At 38.6% G+C, this 27,102-nt stretch overlaps 1 protein-coding gene across 1 annotated transcript in view; it reads right to left on the bottom strand.

Moving 5' to 3' along the window:
* Positions 1-14,005, bottom strand: part of GTF2B (general transcription factor IIB) — a 31,253-nt gene extending 17,248 nt beyond the window's left edge. The window contains exons 1-2 of the mRNA XM_052637560.1: positions 13,929-14,005; positions 9,235-9,341 (exon numbers count right to left, since the gene is read on the bottom strand). Of these exons, the coding sequence (XP_052493520.1) occupies positions 9,235-9,341; positions 13,929-13,945 (124 nt within the window). The 5' untranslated portion in view covers positions 13,946-14,005. The remainder of the gene's footprint in view (positions 1-9,234; positions 9,342-13,928) is intronic.
* Positions 14,006-27,102: the final 13,097 nt, after the last annotated feature.

Raw genomic sequence — 27,102 nt, 5'->3', positions numbered from 1 at the left:
GTTTACAGGATAGATCTGTGTTTCTTAACATGTTACCAACATAAGACCTGAACCAGAGTTTCTGAAACTGGGGTCTGGAGTCTTTTTAAACACATTTCTCAGCTGACACTTAATGCACATTCACATCTCAGATTCACTGGTATTAACAATATCCAGAATAACTTAAGAGGGGAAGGTCAAAGTGATTCATTTTTGTCTTTCAAAGTCATCTAAACTATTCTCCTAAGAAAAAGAAATGCAAAACAGCCAAATGGCTGTCTGAGGAGGCCTTACAAATAGCTGTGAAAACAAGGGAAGCGAAAAGCAAAGGAGAAAAGGAAAGATATACCCATTTGAATGCAGAGTTCCAAAGAACAGCAAGGAGAGATAAGAAAGCCTTCCTCAGCAATCAATGCAAAGAAATAGAGGAAAACAATAGAATAGGAAAGACTAGAGATCTCTTCAAGAAAACCAGAGATACCAAAGGAACATTGCATGCAAAGATGGGCTCAATAAAGGACCAAAATCGTATGGACCTAACAGAAGCAGAAGATATTAAGAAGAGGTGGCAAGAATACACAGAGGAACTGTACAAAAAAGATCTCCATGACCCAGATAATCACGATGGTGTGATCACTCACCTAGAGCCAGACATCCTGGAATGTGAAGTCAAGTGGGCCTTAGGAAGCATCACTACGAACAAAGCTAGTGGAGGTGATGGAATTCCAGTTTATTTCAAATCCTAAAAGATGATACTGCATAAGTGCTGCACTCCATATGCCAGCAAATTTGGAAAAATCAGCAGTGGCCACAGGACTTGAAAAGGTCAGTTTTCATTCCAATCCCAAAAAAAGGCAATGCTCAAACTACCGCACAACTGCACTCATCTCACATGCTAGTAAAGTGATGCTTAAAATTCTCCAAGCCAGGCTTCAGCAATACGTGAACCATGAACTTCCAAATGTTCAACCTGGTTTTAGAAAAGGCAGGGGAACCAGAGATCAAATTGCCAACATCATCAAAAAAACAAGAGTATTCCAGAAAAACATCTATTTCTGCTTTCTTGACTATGCCAAAGCCTTTGACTGTATGGATCACAACAAACTGTGGAAAATTCTGAGAGATGGGAATACCAGACCACCTAACCTGCCTCTTGAGAAACCTGTATGTAGGTCAGGAAGCAACAGTTAGAACTGGACATGGAACAACAGACTGGTTCCAAATAGGAAAAGGAGTACGTCAAGGCTGTATATTATCACCCTGCTTATTTAACTTATATGCAGAGGACATCATGAGAAATGCTGGGCTGGGAGAAATACAAGCTGGAATCAAGATTTCTGGGAGAAATATCAACAACCTCAGATATGCAGATGACACCACCCTTACAGCAGAAAGTGAAGAGGAACTAAAAAGCCTCTTGATGAAAGTAAAGAGGAGAGTGAAAAAGTTGGCTTAAAGCTCAACATACAGAAAACGAAGATCATGGCATCTGGTCCCATCACTTCATGGCAAATAGATGGGGAAACAGTGGACACAATGGCTGACTTTATTTTTCTGGGCTCCAAAATCACTGCAGATGGTGACTGCAGCTATGACATTAAAAGACGCTTCCTCCTTGGAAGGAAAGTTATGACCAACCTAGACAGCATATTAAAAAGCAGAGACATTATTTTGTCAACAAAGGTTCACCTAGTCGCTATGATTTTTCCAGCAGTCATGTATGGATGTGAGAGTTGGACTATAAAGAAAGCTGAGCGCCGAAGAATTGATGCTTCTGAACTGAGTTGTTGGAGGAGACTCTTGAGAGTCCCTTGGACTGCAAGGAGATCCAACCAGTCCATTCTAAAGGAAATCAGTCCAGTGTGTTCACTGGAAGGACTGATGTCGAAGCTGACACTCCAATACTTTGGCCACCGGATGTGAAGAGCTAACTCACTGGAAAAGACCCTGATGCTGGGAAAGACTGAGGGCAGGAGGAGAAGGGGACAACAGAGGATGAGATGGCTGGATGGCATCACCAACTCAATAGACATGGGTTTGGGTGGACTCCAGGAGTTGGTAATGGACAGGGAGGCCTAGTGTGCTGCGGTTCATGGGGCCGCAAAGAGTTGGACACGACTGAGCGACTGAACTGAACTGAGACTATTCTCTGGTATTTTCCTTACATTACTTTTAAGAAAAACGAAGGAATTCTGTTTTAAGTGGTATTCAAAAAGTGGCTTTAAGTTGATAACACTATTTCTATACAACACTTCACTGTGAAATCCTAATTTATACAAGTCTTGATAATTTACTAACTGAATACTTTACAGCCTGTAGGTACATATAAACAAATGTACAAGGTCAGATTTATGAACAAATTGATAATCTAAATATGATTATACTGCCACCTAGTGCTCAACTTTTAAAGTGACATAATCACACAGGATTGTGGGTGGGGACCGACAAACAGTGCTGTTGGAGCCAACAGTTTCATGGTAGAAATGACAAGGCTTTGCTTTAAAAATTGGCCCTATTTGAGAGATCACTACCAATATCTTAAGGGTCATTGACACAACAGCCAATGACAAATAATACTTCAAATGTCTAAAATAATCTTATAATTCAAATGTCTACTGTTACATGTTGTAAGTAGTTTTACAAACAGCTAAAAAGAAATTGGAAACAATCTAAATTATAAGAGAGACTAAATACTACACAACCATTTAAATACTGTGGAAAAATTAAACAAGACACCAAATTGTATTTTCCAAAGACAGCAGCAATATTATCTCCCATCCATATTCTTGCATAATATGACATTGTTACCCTCACCTTGGGGCTTCCATGGTGGCTCAGCTGGTGAAGAATCCGCCTGCAATGCGGGAATCCTAGGTTCGATCCCTGGGTTGGGAAGATCCCACGGAAAAGGGAATGGCTGGCTACCCACTCCAGTATTCTGACCTGGAGAATTCCATGGCTTGTATAGTCCACAGGCTCACGAAGAGTCAGACATGACTGACTGACTTTCAGTTACTACCCTCACACTGGTGAAGGTGAAGTCGCTCAGTCGTGTCCGACTCTTTGCGACCCGGTGGACTGTAACCTACTAGGCTTCTCCGTCCATGAGATTCTCCAGGCAAGAATACTGGAGTGGATTGCCATTTCCTTCTCCAGGGGATCTTCCCAACCCAGGGATCGAACCTGGGTCTCCCACATTGGAGGCAGACGCTTTAACCTCTGAGCCACCGGGGAAGCCTCACACTGAGGTGGGGCTTTCTTCTCCCCTTCCAGTCTAGGTGGGTCCTAGGACTGCTGTGACTAACAGAATACAGAAGTGACTTTGTTTCATGGCACAGCCCGTAACTACTTGAGCCCAGCTTCCACTTTCCCTCAGAACACTTGCTCCTGGGATATCTTTCTTAGAAACCAACCACCATGTATGAGCTATTCTAATACAACTATGGAAAGGCTTTAGAGGATGACACTTCAACATAGGGAGGTCAAGGAGCAGAAAGTTACCAAAATGCAGTTGAGAAGCCATTATGCAAGTGGACCCTCCAGGTCCAGTTAGGGATAAAGCAGTGGCCTAAGTGAGTCCTTCCCAAATTAATGACGTGTAAAATATTGAGCAAAATTAAATGGCTGTTATAAGCCACTAAATTTTAAAGTGGTCTATCATGTAACTGAAACAGAAACTGGTTCCAGAAAGTATGATATTGCTTTAATAAAGTCCTAAAATATGTGGCACTGGTTTTAAGACTGATGGGCCTCAAGTAGCCTACAAAGGATGGCTTGAAGGACAGTGAGAAGTGTTATTAGAGACTATAAAAGAAGCCTATCACACAAAACATATTTTTTGTATTATGAATTATTTCACTTAAAAAAAATAGTAGTAACGGGCACTCTTACTTGATGACTCAGTAGAGAGGGGTACAATACGGCTCCAAAAATGACAGTTAAGCAGTATCTCATCTTGAGTTTAACATTAAAGGGAGTTAGTGACAATGGGATGCCCTAAGTTTCAAGAACATTTTAATATTAAGTACAGAGTTGTCTAGAAACAATTCTAAAAGAGCTTGTTTCTAAAGCTGTCTGGTGACTATTTAAACAAAAAGCTATTCAAAGTGCTTGTTCAAGAAATGTTATAACCTAAAAACTTTCAGGCAGTGTAAAATTTCATGGCAAATATAATCAAACTATGTATACCAAAATTATTTATTAGAAGACATATGATGATGCTATCTAAATATAAATCACTATGAACATCAATATCTCAAATGTTTAAAAAGTTACAAATTTTATGCCCTCAGTGGACTACAGAACTGAGCTGACAAGAGCATATGTCTTTAAATCAAAATGATAATATTATTAATACATGACAATGATATATGTTTCTGTATATATGTACATATGTGTATGTATTTTTAAAATTTAGACTCATGGAAAGTCATGATCAATTAAGCTATTTTCAACATAATTTGACTGATGGTAACATCAACAAAATGGAACTTTCTGTTTGCAGACTCTTTCTTGCTTGCCTCCCCTTGTCTGGTCATGAAATAGATTCTTCACTTGCAGGGCATCATATTATACATTTAACTACAATACCTGTGAATGAGGCTACTGTGTATCTTAAAACAAAAGTTTGTTATATTTTATGTCAGAAAACCCAGCATCACGAACAGATATTTCTATATATAGAAAAGTTCAATCAGATTATACTTCTAAATTTTCAGGCCTTAAAATCTAGCCTAAGGACTTCCCTGCTGGTCCAGTGGTTGAGAATCCACCTTGCAGTGCAGGGGACATGGTTTTGATCCCTGCTCGGGGAACAGAGATCCTACAGGTATGTCATGGGGCAACTAAGTCCACATGCCACAACTAGTGAAGTGAAATGAAGTGAAGAAGTGAAGTCGCTCAGTCATGTCTGACTCTTTGCAACCCCATGGACTGTAGCCTGCCAGGCTCCTCCGTCCATGGGATTTTCTAGGCAAGAATACTGGATTGGGTTGCCATTTCCTTCTCCAGGGGATCTTCCCAACCCACGGATCGAACCTGGGTCTCCTGCACTGCAGGCAGACTCTTTACCATCTGAGCCACCAGGAAAGCCACAACTAGAGTGTGCCACAACTAGAGAGTCTGTGCACCACAATGAAAGATCCTGTGTGATGCAACTAGGACCAGACGCAGCCAAATAAACTGAAGAAAAAATAATTTTAGCTTACATCGTTAGAATGAAAAATACCATTTTTGATGCTGTTCAATAATAATAATAAAGCAAAATTAAAAGGAAATTAACTATCTTTGGTTAGAGGTAGGAAAAAAAAAAAAAACAAGTAAAATTTAGGATTCCAAGCACTAAAAAGAATGTAAGACTTGAGAATTATATCTTCCTTCTCTAGTAACTTAATTTTATCCAACTATCTTGCTAGTTACAGCAGAAGTGAAGCTGACGGACAGACTGGAAATATAATACAGTATTTTTCCACTATTTATTTTTAAATGGTGACAGAAGTTAAGAGAATCAAGAAATTGAAATTCTAATTAATCTTCTGTCTGTCTCACTCTTACATATTATCAGTTCAATCTTACTACTTGGTAAGAATTCGAATGTTCTCATTTAACTTGGGCGTCAGCAAACATTTTCTGTAAAGGGCCATAGAAAACATCTTATAAAGGCTTTGTGGGTCCAGAGGCCAAACTGAGGTTATTTTATATATATATATATATATATATATATATATATATGCAATTAAACAAAAAGAGAAAAATCCACTAGTTTTTAATTTATTAAATTAAAAATATAATAACCAAATATAATCTGTTATAATACAATTTCTACTACTGGGAATAACAGAATTCTGTTTTGAAGGTTAATACATCACTTAATCAGAGTTCAAAGTTAGTGTTCCCGACCATTAAAAAAAATGTTTTTTAATCAATTAAAAATAGTCATCTGTCAGTGTTATAATAATAAAATTTTATGTATCTTACTTTTAAAAATGTCTTCCCTCATGCAGACAAGTACAATCAAATACTGACATTAATCTATAAGCATTTCTAATAGAGCACATTCACTGTTTGGAAGGCATTTATAGAATCTTATTACATTCTTCTGATATTTGCCTTTTAACATGTCACTATATTGTAGATTAAAAAATCACTTCCAATTAAAGATTAGGTAGAATCTCCTTAATTACAGTTAAGCAGCTTTAAAATACGAAAATTTCCTTTGCACTTGTATCCTGGTCTGAAAAACACTGATTTAAGTTTGAGTTTGGAAAATATATCCACTGTAGATTTGAGTGGGAATTAAATTCTTAGTTTTTGTTTTAACTTCTGACGACAATGAAAGCATATAAGATTAAAGCAATTTGACATTACTTATCTTTTAAATAATGCTAATTGTCAAACTGGCTGTACTACAGTGTAATCAATCAATCACCGCTTTGCCTTTGCAGTTCTAGATTGAATTTATTAATAAACACTAGCAACTCTGCAGCCATTTGTGTTCAGTAGTAGTGGTTGATGGCAGTACTGGCTCAGAAAAACTTCAACCTTGCCCCAGAGCTTTAAAAAAAGTCACAAGAAAACTTTGCAATTATTAAGTTACCAAATGACTGTGTAGTTAGGCAAGTCAAGATACTCAGCTTCTATTTCTGACAAAAATTTATAGAACTGACAGTTAAGTCCATGAGAGTGCATGAAATTCACCACTGACATTATATATGGATCAAGATGAATTCAAACCTTTTCCACAACATAGCAAATGAATAATACACTTGAAAAATCTTCCATTTTCACAATCTTTATGAGTTTGTCCAACTAAGTCTTCTGCACTACACATTATTTTTAACACATCCTAGCAGATTCTACTTCAGGTTGTACTGAATCAGTATTTTGGCAATTTAATTTAGAAGTAGTTTCTCCTGTAGTTGTTCCATGCCGCTGATTCACAGTCTATGAAACTCTGCACTGACTCTGTGAATAAACAAATCAGCAATATCATTAACACCTGCCTAGTCATCAAGAGTCTAGAAAAAATACTTGAAATAAACTATCTTGTTTTTAATTTACTACTGATGTCACTCCCAACATCCTCAACTCTTCAAGCAACCTGTTTCTGCCGAGAGGCTAGAAACTAAGTTTATATTCTCTGGACACATTTCTTTAGCTACTACAAACAGACACAAATAGCTGATCATTGGTAAATGATCTTCCCTGTTTGGCCCATAAATGAGCCATTCAGAAACTTAACTGCAGCCTTATTTTTATTATTTTACTTTTGTGAAGAAATTCAGCTGTGATGAGATATTCTACTTGCTGTTTTCTAAATTTTATGACCACTGAGTTAGCAGTATTGTGATGAGTGCTTAGCCTGAAAATGTCAATTGTCTTCTTTTGGTTTATCTATAGTATGGACCATATGATAAGGACAATGCTTTGCCATTTCATCCAGTAACAAACAACTTATGCTCCACTATGCCTTAAAAACATGACATTCAGAGTTCATCTTTTTCTCTCTCATTTTGACTTGATGGGTATGCAATGGTAACAAAATAAATAAAAAGTTGCAGTATGGAGGTATGCCTGGCACTCAAAATGCTGCAGATTTATAACTGGGATTTATAGTGCACTGAGCAGCAGTATGATGTGATGAGAAGAACATATAAGGTTTTTTTTTAATGTATTTATTTATTTTAATTGGAGGCTAATTACTTTACAATATTGTAGTGGTTTTTGCCATACACATGTTCCTTTCACAACCACTAAATTCTGCTGTTGCAACATGAAAGCAGCCACAGACAATGTATAAACAAATGAGTGTGACTATATTCCAATAAAATTTTATTTATAAGTTTGACTTTGATAACATTTTCACATGTCCCCAAATATTATTTTGATTTTTTAACCATTAAAAAAATGTATAAGTCATTCTCAGCACACAGGCCACATAAAAATAGGTGACAGGTCATAATGGAACTATGGCAGTGGAACTAGACTGCTGGACCACTTAATCCTCAGTTTCTGCCATCTCTAAATGAAGATATACCTCACAGGTGTCACTAAGGAAAAACTGAGTGAATATGTAAGTCATTCAGAACAGTGCCTAGCATATAAGCTTATTAACTGTTAATATTGCTTACTGAGTAGGATATAATTGCAAATGGGTTTCAATTCCTACTAACAACTCTGTATGATTTAAAACTCCCACTGGAGGTCTGAGGCAAGCAGCCTACTTGGAAGAATATTACACGTGCTCCAAACAAGACACTTCCACAGTGTAACACTATCCGCGTTTCTGTTACACTGTCCACAATCCTACTAGCAGTTTCATTCTTGAGTATTTCAAACCTTGAAGTATTATACCTTTTCTCAAGTGCTGGAGACAATCCCCTGATAAGAAAAATTTCTGAACAGACTATCTCTATCCTAAAGTTATACTACAGATCTAGATTAGTGAGCAAGGCTCAGACGGTAAAGCGTCTGCCTACAATGCTGGAGACACGGGTTCAATCACTGGGTCGGGAAGATCTCGTGGAGAAGGAAATGGTAACCCACTCCAGTATTCTTGCCTGGAAAATCCCATGGACCAAGAAGCCTGGTAGGCTACAGGCCATGGGGTCGCAAAGAGTTGGACACGACTGAGCGACTTCACTTTCACTTTCAGGAATAAAGCGAAATCTTAAGAACCAGTATTTTGGGCAATAACAATTTCACACTAGAAATTCATAAATAAATCAGTCTGCATGAGCAAATGAAATTTAAACAAATCTTTTTTTGATAACTAAAAGGCCTTGCATGAGACTCAATACCTCTAAAAGACATACCTTTATTACCCCAAAATAATTCATGCTTATCTAATTTCATTGCTGTGAAAAAATCATGTTTAAATATAAGAAAATCACAAAAGATAGATTACATTTATTCATTATTTCCATATGCACAAGTGTGCATCAAATATTTAAGCCAAAAAACTCAGGAAACAAAGGACTAAAGGCCTTTCCTTCTGGATTAATTACCTCAATTTTTGATGTTCCATCCTACCCCACATTATGAAATATATGTGTTTCTACAGACAGTAAAATATGGTGTCTCTGATTTTACTCTCACTTATTTCCTTTCTTCTAAATCTATTTGCTTTACAAAAAAATATGTATTACCTGTAAGAGGAAAAAGTAAAAATGTATTCATTAAAAGAGAGTTTGGAAAATATACAGAAGCAAAGTACCCAAAACAGTGTTTTCAGTTAAAATCATAGTAACTGCTTACCTACAACCAGGCCACATTCAGGACAGATCATATCACCAGCTCTGTAGTCCTCCACTAGGATCGCATCTGGATGGTTTGGACATGTGACTCTTGGAAGAGCATCCAAACTACACGCAAAAAAAAAAAAAAACTTTAAATATCCTTCTAACCAATATGCAACAGAGTACTAATCTTTCGGTGAGGGAAAGAGGTGGATTCCGAACACTTTCCCAATAAATTTACAGTACATTTACACTTATAATACATTTAAGCTCCAATTTCAAAGTAAACATCCTAGTTATGTTACTTTAAATCCTACTCAGTAATTAACAGATACTACTAGAACTGCCTTTTCTAAGAATAGTTCCTGGTTTGCAGAATGGAAGGCTTTAAAAATGTAAACAGAAAACAAGCTTTTTTTTAACATGTAGACTACTAAAATGTTTATAAATCTTGATTGGTATGGAAATGGCTACCTACCATCGTAACACGCAACATGTACATATAACCATCTGGTCTGCGACCCTTGACACTTACTTCTCTGGTGAGAGAATAAATTTCAAGTCTGTGTTTTCCTCCTCACTGGATACCTTAGTAATAAACTTGAATGTACATTGAACTTAAAAAGGATACAAACCAAGGTGGTAGATGTGGCTCTGCTGAACTTAGGATGATTTCATTTAGTCCAGAACTGAGTTTGTTAGCACTCAAGAAATGACTTCAAAAGCTACTTTTAAATCTATTTGTGATATTAATAATTTGCTCAATTATTTTATTTTGAAAATAAGGCAGTATGGGGAAGACACATCAGCCTTAACTGACCTGACAGAATCAGTTCTAAAAACTATCAAAGATATTTAACATAGATCTAATAATTATTTCTATGGCTGTGGTGTCTTACAAATGTCTGGTATCATTGAAAATAAGCCCTTCACTTGAAGTAATACAGAACAAGCTTCACAAATATATATATATAAGACAACATCAACTATTCTTGATGTAAACAGGTATTTGTGGTTTTGGATAAAGTTTCTCAAACTAGCACACACAGTTCAGAATGGTAACTTTCGACAGAGGTGATATCCACTGAAAAACTGATAAAATAATCCATATTCCCAAATGTACACATTCAGGTTAACCAGAACACATCTTGAATCTTCTCACTGGGAAAACAGGGAATGGAGGTTTAGTTTATATTCACGTTTATTAAACTCTTGAGAGTCCCTTGGGCTGCAAATCAAACCAATCAATCCTAAAGGAAATCAATCCTGAATGATGCAGCAGCTAAAGCTAAGTAAAGCTCCAATACTCTGGCCAGCTGATGTAAAGACATAACCCGCTGGGAAAGACTGAAGGCAGGAGCAGAAGGCGGTGACAGAGGGTGAGATGCTTGGATGGCATCACTGACTCAACAGACCTAAGTCTGAGCAAACTGGGATATCGTGAAGCACAGGGAGGCCTGGTGTGCTGCATTCTATGGGGTTCCAAACAGTTACTGAACAACAACATGCTTATTCCATAAACTTCTACTAGGAAAAAATTTTAATAAATTATAATTTTAAAAATTAAGAAATTAGTATAAATTATTTTTTAAAACCTGTGTCAAAATAAAGGACAGTTAGAAAAGTGGCACACAGCATTCAAAGGACTGATATATTTTGTACTATTAAAAAGCAGAATATTGTGTGCATATATATGCATATAAAAATGATACAGGAACAACTCAAAGATATGCTGAGTGAAAGAGTAACATAGGGACTTCAGAGAAAACTGAAAAAAAGAACTACAGTTATATGCAATAACATGAGTAAATCTCCAAATGCTGACCAAAAGACACCAGACACAGAGGAATACATACGCATTTATAAATAAAGTTTAAGTCAGGCAAAAAAAAATCTATAATGTTAAGAATAAGGATGTAGTTTTCTTTGAGAACGAGTACTGACTTGAGGGCATAAAGGAGGTTTCCAGAGTGCTGCTGCTGCTAGTGGTATTTGTTCGGGAGACTTGGGTGACAGCTAAGTGTACATGCTCACTTTGTAACTGAACTGCACACTTAAAATCTGTGTGCTAAAAACTTCACAAAAAAAGGTAAAAAGCAAGATGGCATTCATTTTTTATATTAGACTACTTTTTGGAAGGAAGAGAGGTTAGGATTATATGAATATGTTTGTTAAACCACAGAATCACTAGGAAAACACCAAGAAACTGGTTACAATGACTGCTTTGGAGAAGAATTAGATGGCTAGGAGCGAGGGAAAAAAGAAACTGCTTTTCACTTTTCTTCTTGCTTTTTATGATTTGCATGTGTTACCTATTCAAAATAAAATAAAATTGTGCTCAAGCAGTTAACTTTTAATTAAATAACCCACAAGGGTAATACAAAAGAGGAACCACAAGAGTAGGGTAGTGGGGGAAGTCAGGGAAAGAAGCGAGAGAGAAGGAATAGAGTATACCACCACCACTGACATTAAAACAACTTAGGCTGCCTAACAAGCCACATAATTCCAAACTTCATTTTATAGCTATCCTTTACTGTGTCTAGTACTGTACATCTATTATTAATCTTCATTAGCAACCCTTCAAATTAAGCACTGCTGCTACTGCTGCTAAGTTGTTTCAGTCGTGTCCAACTCTGTGCGACCCCACAGACGGCAGCCCACGAGGGTCCCCCATCCCTGGGATTCTCCAGGCAAGAACAATGCAGTGGGTTGCCATTTCCTTCTCCAATGCATGAAAGTGAAAAGTGAAAGTGAAGTTAGTCCTGTCGGACCCTCAGCAACCCCATGCACTGCAGCCTTCCAGGCTGCTCCTTCCATGGGATTTTCCAGGCAAGAGTACTGGAGTGGGGTGCCATTGCCTTCTCCACAAATTAAGCATTACCTCTATTTTAAAGATTATGCTCAGAGAATGATTTTCCTGAAGTCACAGAACTAATGAGTGGTAGAGTTTAGATCTGAACTCACAACATTTGTGTTCTTCTCTGTGAAAACACCAAGCAGTTTCATAGTCCAGTAACTGTCCCTCTTCCTCAGGGGGAAAAAAGCTATCACAGAAATACTAACATCCACCTTTGTTCTCACGGGTAAAAAAAAAAAACTCAGAGATGGACAACTGCAATAAGCCTAGGGAAAATTTATGTCAAAGAAATATCTCACATTTTTTCTTTTAATGAAGAGAATAACGCACACAAAGGAAATGTATTTTTTTTTTCCGTAAAGAATCTATCAAGTGAATTTACTATATGTAACTACTACAATATGTTATAATAAAGCCCCAATATAACCATATTCATAGCAGATCTGCCCTAGGAGAATGTTATATATAGGTGTTCTTGGGAAGCTAGTTCTCCATTTACCTACAAGGAACCCTAACCTGACAGAGCCACACCCAAATAGAATGATTGAGCATTTAATCACAGAATTAGAATCAGTAAACAAGTATCACTGGCCATAAGAGTTGTTTCCAAGTAGTTTAGCTAAGGCTGCCTCCTGCCCCATCTTTTTAAAATACAGTAACATAAAGTAGTAAGCCTTGGTACTCACCAGAAAGGGCCTGTACTACTCAAAGATTATCATTTTGTGATGATGGCTTTCATCAGGAACTCAATTCCAAAGATGAGAACAAGTTCAGAAAAATTATGCCAGAGTTACCTTGCCTTCCAGAAGCTACAGAACTTAATCTGATATGTTTAATACATTATGAGTTACCAAGTGTGACAACAGGAAACAGATATCTGAGATTCTATACTCTGTTCTAATACTAACCTTGGAAAAGTCAACATGGGCATGACTCAGTTTACACTTAGGCAAAAATCCTAATATCTACCTCAGGGTCATGAGAGACATAATTAGGGTCTGCAAGCATTTTTCACGTCACAGGATTAAAGGCTGTCTCTAATGCCACTGTATGCATCTGCAGTAGGTATCAATCAGTACATCACATTTTTAAAATATATTAGTGACTTCTCTGCTGCGGCTGCTGTTAAGTCGCTTCAATCGTGTCCGACACTGTGCGACCCCATAGATGGCAGCCCACCAGGCTCCCCCGTCCCTGGGCTTCTCCAGGCAAGAACTCTAGAGTGGGTTGCCTTCTGAGTGACTTCCCAGTATGTTAATTTTCTGCAGGCAAAATTTTCTTCAGGAGTATGCAGATGACATCTCTAAAGAAATCTCTTAAGGAGACTTATCAACTCTTCAGAAATGCCTTAGCTTCCACTTCAAAAGGCCTCGGGGATGGCTATCAGTTTCCATCAGGTTTACCAACGCTGACGTCCCTAACTTTTTGTCAGATGGATAAAGGCCTAGAACTAACCCTTTCCCGCTCTCTAGAAGAGGATTCACGGACCCTCGGCTGGCAGGCCAACAGATAAAAAAACAAGCGTAGAAAATTTAAGAAAAAAGGACAGTTGGATCACACGCAAAAGACCCGAGGCCAGGGGCTGGGGACACCGGAGCCCCCCACACGATGGTGCCTGGGTGAGAAAACGACCAAGGACGCTGGAGGAGAAACGCCGGCGGCTCGTTACCCCCTGCGACACCCCTGACAGCCCTGCGTCTGGAAGTGCCTTTGTCCCGGGCGGCCAGCCGGTCCGGCTGCCTCTCCCCGCACTTCCGAGGCGTTCTGCTCGACGAAGCAGCGGGAGCGGCCGCCCTGCTAGCCCCGGCACTCGCCGCCCGCCCTTCAGCTGGCTGGGCTCTACATGACGTACTAACCGGCTGGTAGACGCCATCTTTCCGGCCACTGCGGCTCCAGCTACAAACAACGACAGACGCAACCGCAAACAGGAAGAGACAGTGGCGACGAAACGCAGCGAGACGGGCCTTTATAGGCGAATCGCCCACGCAGTCGTAATAGGGCGTGGCTACGGGTCCGGAGAAGGGCCAAGAACAGTGAGCTCGGGTACGCCCCGTGCTTTGCGTTTTCTTACTTCCCTATTCACTTTCGGTCATTTTCTATGTGGCTGGGCAAATATAGGAAATCACCCGGGAAAATTCCCAAGGGCACTCTGCAAACGTGCTGCACCAGAGATACCCTCAACTTGACTGAGTTACAACACAAAATACTGGGCTTCGTGGAGGGGACAAAGCCCGCATCGGTTCACTTCAGTTCAGTCGCTCAGTCGTGTGCGACTCTTTGCGACCCCATGAACCGCAGCACTCCAGGCCTCCCTGTCCATCACCAATTCCCGGAGTCCACCCAAACCCATATCCATCGAGTCGGTGATGCCATCCAACCATCTCATGCTCTGTCATCCCTTTCTCCTCCTGCCCTTAATCTTTCCCAGCATCAGGGTCTTTTCAAATGAGTCAGCTCCTCGCATCAGGTGGCCAAAGTATTGGAGTGGCAGCTTCAACATCAGTCCCAGCAATGAAACCCAAGACTGATTTCCTTTAGGATGGACTGGTTGGACCTCCTTGCAGTCCAAGGGACTCTCAAGAGTCTTCAACAACGCAGTTCAAAGGCATCAATTCTTCGGCACTCAGCCTTCTTTATAGTCCAACTCTCACATCCATACATGACCACAGGAAAAACCATAGCATTGACTAGCCAGACCTTTGTTGACAAAGTAATGTCTCTGCTTTTTAATATGTTGTCTAGGTTGGTCATAACTTTCCTTCCAACGAGCAAGTGTCTTTTAATTTCTTGGCTGCAGTCACCATCTGCAGTGATTTTGGAGCCCAGAAAAATAAAGTCAGCCATTGTGTCCACTGTTACCCATCTATTTGCCATGAAATGATGGGACCAGATGCCATGATCTTAGTTTTCTGAATGTTGAGCTTTAAGCTAACTTTTTCACTCTCCCCTTTCACTTTCATCAACAGGCTCTTTAGTTCTTCCTCACTTTCTGCCATAAGGGTGGTGTCATCTGCATATCTGAGGTTATTGATAATTCTCCCAGCAATCTTGATTCCAGCTTATGCTTCCCCCAGCCCAGCATTTCTCATGATGTACTCTGTATAGAAGTTAAATAAGCAGGGTGATGATATACAGCCTTGACGGACTCCTTTTCCTGTTTGGAACCAGTCCATTGTTCCATGTCCAGTTCTAACTGTTGCTTCTTGACCTGCATACAGGTTTCTCAAGAGGCAGGTCAGGTGGTCTGGTATTCCCATCTCTTTCAGAATTTTCCACAGTTTGTGATCCACACAGTCAAAGGCTTTGGCATAGTCAATAAAGCAGAAACATGTTTTTCTGGAACTCTTGCTTTTTCGATGATCAAGTAGATGTGGGCAAAGCCCGCATGCCCGAAGGCTAAACACCCCTCCCCCAGCCTGGAGTCAGCTGCTCCAGTTTGACCACAATTCTTACTTGCCAAAGAGGCAATTCCACCAAGGTGTTCAGAAAAAAGAGAAATTCACTTAGGTCAGCCCCAACAAGTGTCAATTCAGGCTCTATCATCAGCTAGCAAGCTTCTTAGGTACGTCCTTTGCACTTTGGGGTAAGCGGCAATAGTATATCTGCCTTGCGTACCCTTTTAGAATTGGCAGGAGATGAAACAAAACCATGTGAGATCACTGTCCCAGTGAGGCAGGGAGATGTGTGTCCTACCTTGACTGTTGTTTTCATGATCTTTGCAAATGTGGCATAGCTGAAATATAGAGAACTTAGCAAAACTGGTTAAATACTGCAAAAGGTCTCTAGGTTTATTAATTAGCCAAACTAATATCAGAATAGTAATAAAAATAACAGCAACACTATCACTACTTTGCTGAAAACAAATCACCCTTGACCCTGGGGGAACTGGAAGAAAAAAAGGTGCTCCCGGCTTCTATGGGGAGGAGAACTTAGAATATAGTGGCTGCTTTGTTCTTTGAGCATGAGACTTAAATGCCACTGAGCCCTCATTGTTTCCTTGAAAGGTGGGACAAACTCGTTTCCTTAGAAAGAATAAGAGGCCGAAGTTTAGGCACTGAAATCCAGATGGAGTTGGGAGAGCATTTTGTGTGTGTATGTGTGTGGGGGTCTTCTGTGCCCTAATACTGTAATTTAAAAACTTGATTGTGTTTTTGTGGGAGATTTCTCCCTCAATATCTGGAAAAGTTTCAAAAGGCCAATTTATTTGAGCTGTGCCAAGTAAAACCCCGGAAAGAGATTGGGGGTGCTGCACCCTAATCCAGCAAGAAGTTTTCATAGTGGAGCACTTTGGCTTGGGAGAAGAAAAGAGAGAGGAGAAGGAAGGGAACTGGGCACCTCTTGAGAATCAAGATAAGGACCTAATTGTTTATGGTAGGCATTCAGTAATGTTTGTGGAAGGAAGAAACCATCAAAGAAACTGAAACCTCAGAGGAAGGAAGCTGGGCAATTGGTAAATTACTCCTGCCCCATCTGGAGAATCTCTGTCATAATCTAGCTAAGATTTCTTTTATATTAAAACACAAGCAGCTAAGGTAGGCCATTCCTCTTTTTGTTGTTAGAACAGCATTGGCATTTTGTAAAGCATTTTCATCAACATTATTCCACTTGATCTTTGTACCTGATCCTAAATTGGACCCCACACAGAGAGTTGGGGTTTTGTCACCTAGGAATCAGCATTAACCAACACTGCTGGTTGGTTAACATCACTTTATTTAACAACATTTACTTGATTAATTAATTTAAAATGTTTATTCAAATCAATTATTTAAGCTAACTTTTTTAAGCTAACATTTTTTAAAACAACTTTATTTTAAAAGTTTATATCACTACTGTGAAATCACAACTTAATAGGTTATAGCTCTTATTTACATACCTAATAATTTTTTTTTGTTTGTGACCCACTTAGATATATATTTTTTAATTTATTGAGGTATGATTCCACACCATAGAATTTACCTGTTAAGAAATCAGTGATTTTTAGCAATTTTATTGAGTTGTGCAACCATCCCCACAATCGAGTTTTAGCACATTTCCGTCATCCCAATAAGATCACTCATGACCATGTACAGTTAATGCCCACTCCATTTCCAAGACTAAGAATCACTCATCTACATTCTGTCTCTGTTGTTGCTGTTAAGTGGCTAAGTTGTGTCCGACTCTTTGCAAGCCCATGCATTGCAGCATGCCAGACTTTCCTGTCCTTCACTGTCTCCCTGAGTTTGCTCGAACTCATGTCCATTGAGTCAATGATGCCATCCATCTCATCTTCTGTCACCCCTTTTCCTCTTGCCCTCAGTCTTTCCTAGCATCAGCATCTCTTCCAATGAGTCGGGTCTTCGCATCAAGTGGCCAAAGTATTAGAGCTTCAGCTTCAGCAGCAGTCCTTTCAATGAACATTCAAGACTCATTTCCTTTAGGATTGATTGGTTGGATCTCCTTGCAGTCTAAGGGACTCTCAAGAATCTTCTCCAAACACCACAGTTCAAAAGCATTAATTCTTCGGCACTCAGCTTTCTTTATGGTCTGACACTATAGATTCACCTTTTCTGTACTTTTCATGTAACTGGAATCATAGTAAATGTGGTCTTTTATGTCCAGCTTCTTCCTCTTGGTTTAATGTTATGGAGGTTCATTAGATTTATCTTATGGCCTCACTTTAGGAAGCATTGATATGTAAGTATCTGTTGTAAAAGTGTCTATATGATGATATTGCAGAAGGTGACAAATTCCTAACTTAAGCAAGATTTGACAAATATTTGACTGGAAATTATGGAATATTTGAAATATGTCATGTGACATATTCTGCTGAACTAGGAATAACTGAGGATTCACTGAAATGCATGACTGGCTCTGACTAGGATTCTTTTGGAAATGAGATAAAATGCCTGGAACATTAGACAAATCTTGCTTGCCTGGTGGCTGAGTGGCCATATGTATTACTTCTAGAAATGTGAGGAGTTCGTATTTTAATTTTTTAAATGTTTTATTATGTATGAAGATTTTCAAACACACTAAAAATTAGAGAAAATACTATAATCCTCATATACCTATCATCCTGATTGAACAGTTATCATGGTTATCATGAATTTGCCACATTTGTTTTGTGTATCCTTTTCTTCTGTGTTTTCTCCTTTTGCTAGAGTGTTTTAAAAAACAAATCCCATATATCATCTTGGTGCATACATTACTCTACATTTCTAAAAAACATGGACTTTTAAACCTTTTTATATAGCTAAATGGCTGTTGTCGTTGTTCAGTCACTAAGTCGTGTCCAACTCTCTGCGACCCCATGGTTTCATGGGGTTCTCGTGGTAAGAATACTGGAATGATCTGCCATTCCCTCCTCCAATGGGCCACATTTTGTCAGAACTCTCCATTATGACCCGTCCATCTTGGGTGGCCCTGCATGGTGTGGCTCATAGTTACATTGAGTTATGCAAGCCCCTTTGCCACAACAAGGCTCTGATCCATGAAGGGGATAGAGCATAATAACACTTACAAAATATTTTTGCTCACTAAGTTTCCAGGTGGTAATGGTCCTGGGCCTGCTTCTTGCTGGTTTGGCTACACTGGGCAGAAAGGTAAAGCCCTGCTGAAGGTGGCAGGGGGCCAGAGAGGGAAAGGGAAGGCCCCACATGGAACTGCAAGACCTAGGTAAGTTCTTGAAAGTAACCCTGAAATTCTTCTGCTTTGGGCCATCTGTCAGGTACCTCACATTCATCATCTTATCTAGTTCTTAGTTACCTTGCCAGGCAAGAATTATTAGTCTCCTTTTAAAATCTTAGGTTGAATAGATACATTGCCCAGGGTTACACAAATAAGTTAGTGCTGATGATAGAATTAAAAGCCAGGAATGACTGATACCAAAATTGTCCTACTTCTCTGCAGCCCTACTATGTAACTGTTACTGCAGGACTATATTTTTAAGCCCAATCACTGTGCCCTGGGAAATACAGGTTACATCTGTAGAAGCATTCATTATTCTTTTGATTCTTTAATAAAGGCATTAAGTTTTATTTAAATTCAGGTAGAAGTAGTAATAAACATTAATAATCATGATATTAATAGTATTAGTAAGCACTCATATAGCACTACCTATGTGCCAGGTACTATTTTAAGGCTTTGCATATATTAAATATTAACTTATTTAATCTTTCCAACAGCTTTATAAGTTGGATACTATTACTGTCCCCACTTTATGCATGGATAAATTAAGGCACAGAATGGTTAAGTAACTAGTCTGAAGTCACACAGCTAGTGAATAGAAGAGCTCAGATTTGGAGCCTAGCAATTTGGCTTCAGAGTCCTATTAGAAACTCAATATACAGAAATTTAGCTTACAGACTTTAAGATCAGGAAATGAGTTTAACAAGCAGTGTACCTGTAGCTATTGTGTGGGCTTGATTTTGTGGGGCAGCTGTACTCCAAAATATTCTAGCCAGCTGTCTGCCTAGGGACCCTTGTGTTTGTCAGTTCATTACTACCTAAACTGAAACGTGCTTGGCTCATGTGCATAGTCCCTGCCTGGCTCATATCCCACTGCTAAATGTACTTGCATATGTGATCCTGAATTTAACCTTTCCATTTGTTTGTTGGTTTATTTGAAAGCCTTGATTCTCCTGTACTGGCAGCTTGTTGTCCATTTGAGAATAAATCTATTTTTCCACTGAGAAAAGGCAGCAGCTTCTTCAAGTGTTAGGAAGGAGAATATAGAATTAAAACATTAATAATCTATAAGTAGAAAATATTAATTGGCATTATCTCCTTACAGAATCAAGGAAGAAGTGTGCAGAAATTAACTCACTGTTTAATTCAGTGTTCAGTGGGCAGTAGTTTCTTTTAACCTTTGAAATTACTCTGCTAAAAACAAAACTGAACAAAACAAAATAACTCTAAAAGGTTCACACTAGTAGCTTGTGACTTTTAATATCAATATTTTTTCCAAAAAGATGTCATTTGACAATAAGTATATGACTTCAAAAGTTATGCTACACTATTTAATGTCATTTTATTATATGTCTTGAAGTCAATATTTTTTCCAAAAATAACAACATTCTCATTTTATAATTTTAAAAAATGGGGATATTGAATGATATATGAGACTGTAATTTTCTAAAAATGTTTCTTAAGTCATTTATTTAATGTAAATAAGATTTGGCTTTAAAGTCCTACAGTGGTTTTTGTGTAATGAACTGTTGGGAGAAAATGAGAACATGAAATACATTCATGTGATCCATTACTTGATACTTTTTAAAGACAGAATTTTAACATTACTGTTTTCATGAAAATCACGTTAAAAATCTTATTGTATAAAATGCCTATTTTCAAACAATCTCTTATTATTTGTGTATTAAATTAAGTTTATTAATTATAAAGTATAACTATGTGATGAGAATATAAAATTGCTCTCATTACTGTTTCTCCTAGTGGCCACGCATTGCTCACAGTATTATAAATTGATACAACTTCTTTAGAAAGCAATTCAGTGATACTCCAAAATGATTTAGATGTAAAAGCCTCTTGAGCCAGTAATCTCACTTCTGAGATCTAGAGTAAGGAAATAATGTAAAATATGAGATACTATATTCAGGAAGATGTCCATTGCAATATTATTTATAATTTTAGCAAGATAAATTATAAAAATTGGAAAATTGCAATTTTTGTTGTAACGTTATAAAACAGAAGCAACATTTACCTTTGAAACAGGAGAATAATATACAGACAGTCCCTAAAATCTCAGTGCAATTTAGGCAGCAAACTCAAGGCATGTGCCGAGACCTTTTTCTAAGCAACGCTTTACCAGGGTTGATTCTGTTACTACAGGTGCTTGAAAATAAATGGTGGTGAGCTCACTGAGAGGTGAAGTATCCTAATTTATTGTTTGGACCTTTATGACTAATCTTTCACATAGAGAAGACATCCAATAACTGTGATTTAAGTGAGCTATTGGTTGACTGAATGAAAGAATAGATTTTAAAATATCTTTATTCTGACTATTCTTCACAATAATTAAACCAAATTAGTGAAGTTTTACAAAGAGTTTTCCCATTATGGCTAGCTTTTCCTTCCCGCCTCGCCCCCCATCCCACCCCCAGTACTTTCTCCTGTCTATAGAATTATATATTACCTGCTCATTCTCACTATTTTCTGATCTTTCCTACTACCTAAGATTTTGCTCTTTTGCATTAACAAGATGAAAGGACCCACCCCACACTTGTGAAATAAAGCATTTTCACCCTCTGTCTTGCCACTGAGTGAGTGAGTGAAAGTCGCTCAGTCGTGTCCGACTCTCTGCGACCCTGTAGACTATACAGTCCATAGATTTCTCCAGGCCAGAATACTGGAGTGGGTAGCCTTTCCCTTCTCCAAGGAACCTTCCAATCCCAGGGATTGAACCCAGGTCTCCCGCTTTGCAGGTGGATTCTTTACCAGCTGAGCTATCAGAGAAGCTAATCTTAGCCGAAACAGGTAGTCTCTATTCAGTGTCTCATATTCAGACATCAAAATAGTCCGTATTATCACTACTAGTATCATTATTATCTGAGTATTAACAGTGTGCCCACTATTTTTTCCTTTATTGTATTTATTTGTGTTTTTTGTTTGTTTGTTCGTTTGCTCTGCACAGCCTGTGGGATTTTAGTCCCCTGATCAGGGGTCCAATCCACATCCCCTGCACTAGGAGTGAGGAGCCTTAACTACCGCACCACTAGGGAAGTCCCAAAAAGATGCCCACTCTTAATGAGTATTTTAAATGACAGTATGGTAAGTAATTTCCATATATAGCTTAATAGAAGTGGTGTTCGATACACTATCAGTTATTTAAAATACTTTTGTTGGGATGGGTTCTTTCAAGTTAAAGAAAAATGAAAGTTAACATGATTGTAGTTTTTTCTATTAAAAGCACAAAACTGACAGAGTTAGCAATCTTTTACTGTTTTAATGACTTTACGGCATTTATATCCAGATGCAGTATAAAAAGCTGCATAGGAAGCCCCTGTCACTTAATTGAATTCATCTGTTCCCACCCAGTATTTCGACACCTCAGGCTAATTTTGTAGAATTCTCGTCAAAACGCTCACTCCGAATATGTCTTTGGACTATTATCTTTACTTTTTCAGTTAGGTTAAATTCTGACTGTAGTCTGACGCTATTGTCTACTTTGTGGGTGAGGGATTGGTTATGTCTTTCTGAGTTCTTTTCTGTTATGTGGAAGTTAATGTTAAAAAAAAAAAATTCCCTACAAACCCGAGGTTGGTAGTTTGATTTTACAATAGAGATCCTAAGAATTTCCCACTGAACTAAATGGTCGCAACTAACTAAACTTGCTTGAGTCTTTTGAATTTTCATAAAATTGTTCCAGAGTAAAATGATACAAGCTACACTTTGAGTTAATAAGAATTTAGTTATAACTTGCTTCCAGATAGCTACATACTCTGATAGATTTATTTCTTTTACTCAAAAGTATTTGGATCTATTAATATGGCAATATACTTTTCCACTTAATTGATTATGAAATAGAGAAATAGATATGTAACTTAAGATCATTTGTTGAGCACTGTAGACAGCTATTCCTATTTCCTGAACAAAACGCTGTGCATGGGGATTTGACATCACTCTGGCAGTCATTCAGTTCCTCTGACTTCCCAAGCTCCTTTAACCTCAGCATCTGGGCCAAAAGATGTCACTCTTTACAGCTCAAGTCATACTGCCATGTTGAAATTGTATAAGCAATGGCCTGATAGTCTTGAAATTATGTATTTTTTCAAATATTTTATTTGAGGAAATGAAAACTAAATTCTGAGCATAAGAAAGATTTTATTACTATTTTGATATGGTCTAATAACTAATTTGCATAATTCAAATTCATGTAAAAGGCATACGTATCCTGCCTGGGCATAATCATCTATTAATATATTTTTATTTTCTTTGCACAAACAGGTCATACTCAATAGTGTCTTTATTTTTTTCAAGTAATGGAGATGAACTGTATTCTTACTAGATATCATAACCTAACGATTTTGCCAATAATGGAGGAATTAGTTATTTCCAGTTTTGTGGTATTATAGGTAATGCTGTCATGAACATCCTTGTTCATAATTGTGAGTGACAGTTTACATGTTCAAAGTGTAAATAGAATAGAATCAGGGTATCTAACAATAGAATCAGGGTATCAAAGAACCTGCTTTACAATATTTTGATAGATACTGTGGAATTGCCCTCCAGAGATGATGCACCATTTCAAGAGTCCATTTCCCCACGTTCAGAAGAAGATGAGATAGCATTATCAGCATCATTTCAGACTGAGAACCAAGCCCTGATTTATTTCAGTTCAGTTAAGTTGCTTAGTCATGTCCGACTCTTTGCAACCCAATGGACTGCAGCACGCCAGGCTTCCCTGTTCAACACCAACTCCCGGAGCTTACTCAAACGCATGTCCGTCGAGTCAGTGATGCCATCCAACCATCTCATCCTCTGTCGACCGCTTCTCCTCCTGCCTTCAATCTTTCCTAGCATCAAGGTCTTTTCAAATGAGTCACTTCTTCACATCTGGTGGCCAGAGTACTAGTTTAGCATCAGTCCTTCCAATGAGTATTCAGGACTGATTTCCTTTAGGATGGACTGGTTGGATCTACTTGCAGTCCAAGGGACTCTCAAGAATCTTCTCCAACACCACCGTTCAAAAGCATCAAGTCTTCAGTGCTCAGCTTTCTTCACAGTCCAACTCTCACATCCATACATGACCACTGGAAAAACCATAGCTTTGACTAGACGGACCTTAGTCAGCAAAGTAATGTCTCTGCTTTTTAATATGCTGTCTAGGTTGGTCATAACATTTCTTCCAAGGAGCAAGCATCTTTTAATTTCATGGCTGCAGTCACCATCTGCAGTGATTTTGGAGCACTCCAAAATAAAGTCTGTTACTATTTCCACTGTTTCCCCATCTATTTGCCATCGAGTGATGGGATCGGATGCCATGATCTTAATTTTCTGAATGTTGAGTTTTAAGCCAACTTTTCATTCTCCTCTTTCACTTTCATCAGAGGTTCTTTAGTTCTTCTCTGCTTTCTGCCATAAGGGTGGTGTCAGCTGCATATCTGAGGTTATTGATAGTTCTCCCGGAAATCTTGATTCCAGTTTGTGCTTCAATCAACCTGGCATTTCTCAAGATGTACTCTGCATATAAGTTAAATAAGCAGGGTGAAAATATACAGCCTTGATGTACTCCTTTTCCAATTTAAAACCAGTCTGTTGTTCTATGTCCAGTCTAACTCTTGCTTCTTGACCTGCATACAGATTTCTCAGGAGGCAGGTCAGGTGGTCTGGTCTTCCCATCTCTTTCAGAATTTTCCACAGTTTGATGTGATCCACACAGTCAAAGGTTTTGGCATAGTCAGTAAAGCAGAAATAAATGTTTTTCTGGAACTCTCTTGCTTTTAAGTGATCCATCAGATGTTGGCAATTTGATCTCTGGATCCTCTGCCTTTTCTAAATCCAACTTGAACATCTGGAAGTTCATGGTTAACATACTGTTGAAGCCTGGCTTGGAGAATTTTGAGCATTATTTTGCTAGCATTACACAGTGGAATTGTGCGGTGGTTTGAACATTCTTTGGCATTGACTTCTTTGGGATTCGAATGAAAACTGACATTTTCCAGTCTTGTGGCCACTGTTGAGTTTTCCAAATTTGCTGGCATAATGAGTGCAGCACTTTCACAGCATCCTCTTTTAGGATTTGAAACAGCTCAACTGGAATTCCATCACCTCCACTAGCTTTGTTCACAGTGATGCTTCCAAAGGCCCACTTGACTTCACATTCCAGGATGTCTGGCTCTAGGTGAGTGACCACACCATCGTGGTTATCTGGGTCATGATGATCTTTTTTGTATAGTTCTGCGTATTCTTGCCACCTCTTCTTAATATCTTCTGATTCTATTAGGTACATATAATTTCTGTCCTTTATTGTGCTTATCTTTGCATGAAGTGTTCCCTTGGTAGCTCTAATTTTCTCGAAGACATCTCCAGTCCTTCCCATTCTATTGTTTTCCTCTATTTCTTTGCACTGATCACTAAGGAAGGCTTTATCTCTCCTTGCTACTCTTTGGAACTCTGCATTCAAATTGGTATATATTTCCTTTTCTCCTTTGCTTTTAGTGTCTTTTCTCAGCTCTTTGTAAGGCCTCCTCAGACAACCATTTTCCCTTTTTGCATTTCTTTTTTGTGGGGATGGTCTTGATCACTGTACCTGTACAATGTCACAAACCTGGGTCTATAGTTCTTCAGGCACTCTGTCTATCAGATCTAATCCCTTGAATCTATTTCTCACTTCTACTGTATAATCACAAGAGACTTGATTTAGGTCAGACCTGCACAGTCTACTGGTTTTTTTATTTAGGTCAGACCTGCACGGTCTAGTGGTTTTCCCTACATTCTTCAATTTAAATCTGAATTTGGCAATAAGGAGTTCATGATCTGAGCCACTGTCAGCTTCCAGTCTTGTTTTTACTAATTAGAGCTTCTCCATCTTTTGCTGCAAAGAACATTATCAATGTGATTTCAGTATTGACCATCTGGTGATGTCCATGTAGTCTTCTCTTGTGTTGTTGGAATAGGGTGTTTGCTATGACCAGTGAATTCTCTTGTCAAAACTCTGTTAGCCTTTGACCTGCTTTGTTTTGTTCTGCAAGGCCAAATTTACCTGTTATTCCATGTATCTCTTGACTCCCTACTTTTGCATTCCAGTCCCCTATAATGAAAAGGATATTCTTTTTGGGTGTTAGTTCTAGAAGGTCTTGTAGGTCTTCATAGAACTGTTCAACTTCAGCTTCTTCAGCATTACTGGTCGGGGCATAGACTTGGATTACTGTGATATTGAATGGTTTGCCTTGGAAACAAATAGATTATTCTGTCGTTTTTGAGATTGCATCCAAGTACTGCATTTCAAATTGTTTTGTTGACTATGATGGCTACTCCATTTATTCTAGGGATTCTTGCCTACAACAGTAGATATAATGGTCATCTGAGTTAAATTCACCCATTCCAGTCCATTTTAGTTTACTGATTCCTAAAATGTTGATGTTCACTCTTGCCATCTCCTGTTTGACTACTTCCAATTTGCCTTGATTCATAGACATTCCATGCATTATTGCTCTTTACAGCATCAGACTTTACTTCTATTACCAGTCGCATCTACAACTGGGTGTTGTTTTTGCTTTGGCTCCATCTCTTCATTCTTTCTGGAGTTATTTCTCCACTGATCTCCAGTAGCATATTGGGCACCTACCAACCTGGGTAGATTATCTTTCAGTGTCCTATCTTTTTGCCTTTTCATACTGTTCATGGGGTTCTCAAGGCAAGAATACTGAAGTGGTTTGCCATTTCTTTCTCTAGTGGACCACATTTTGTCAGAACCCTGCACCATGACATGTCCATCTTGGGTGACCCTACACGGCATGTCTCATGAAGGCTGTGGTCAATGTGATCAGATTGGTTAGTTTTCTGTGATGGTGGTTTTCATTCTGTCTGCCTTCTGATAGAGAAGGATAAGAGGCTTATGGAAAGTTCCTGATGGGAGAGACTGACTGAGGGGGAAACTGGGTCTTGTTCTGATTTCTCACCTGACCTGCCTCTTGAGAAATCTGTATGCAGATTAGGAAGCAACAGTTAGAACTGGACATGGAACAACAGACCTGTTCCAAATAGGAAATGGAGTACATCAAGGCTGTATATTGTCATCCTGCTTATTTAACTTATATGCAGTGTACATCATGAGAAACACCGGGCTGGATGAAGTGCAAGCTGGAATCAAGATTGCCAGAGAAATATCAATAACCTCAGATATGCAGATGACATCACCCTTATGGCAGAAAGTGAAGAGCAACTAAGGAGCCTCTGGATGAAACTGAAAAAAGAAAGTGACAAAGTTGGCTTAAAGCTCAACATCCAGAAAACTAAGATCATGGCATCTGGTCCCATCACTTCATGGTAAATTGATGAGGAAACAGTGGCTGACTTTATTTTTGGTGGATCCCA

This window comes from Budorcas taxicolor, chromosome 3, assembly GCF_023091745.1.
Source record: "Budorcas taxicolor isolate Tak-1 chromosome 3, Takin1.1, whole genome shotgun sequence".
In the NCBI taxonomy this organism is placed as follows: domain Eukaryota; kingdom Metazoa; phylum Chordata; class Mammalia; order Artiodactyla; family Bovidae; genus Budorcas; species Budorcas taxicolor.
This window is presented reverse-complemented; position numbering and strand designations above follow the sequence as displayed.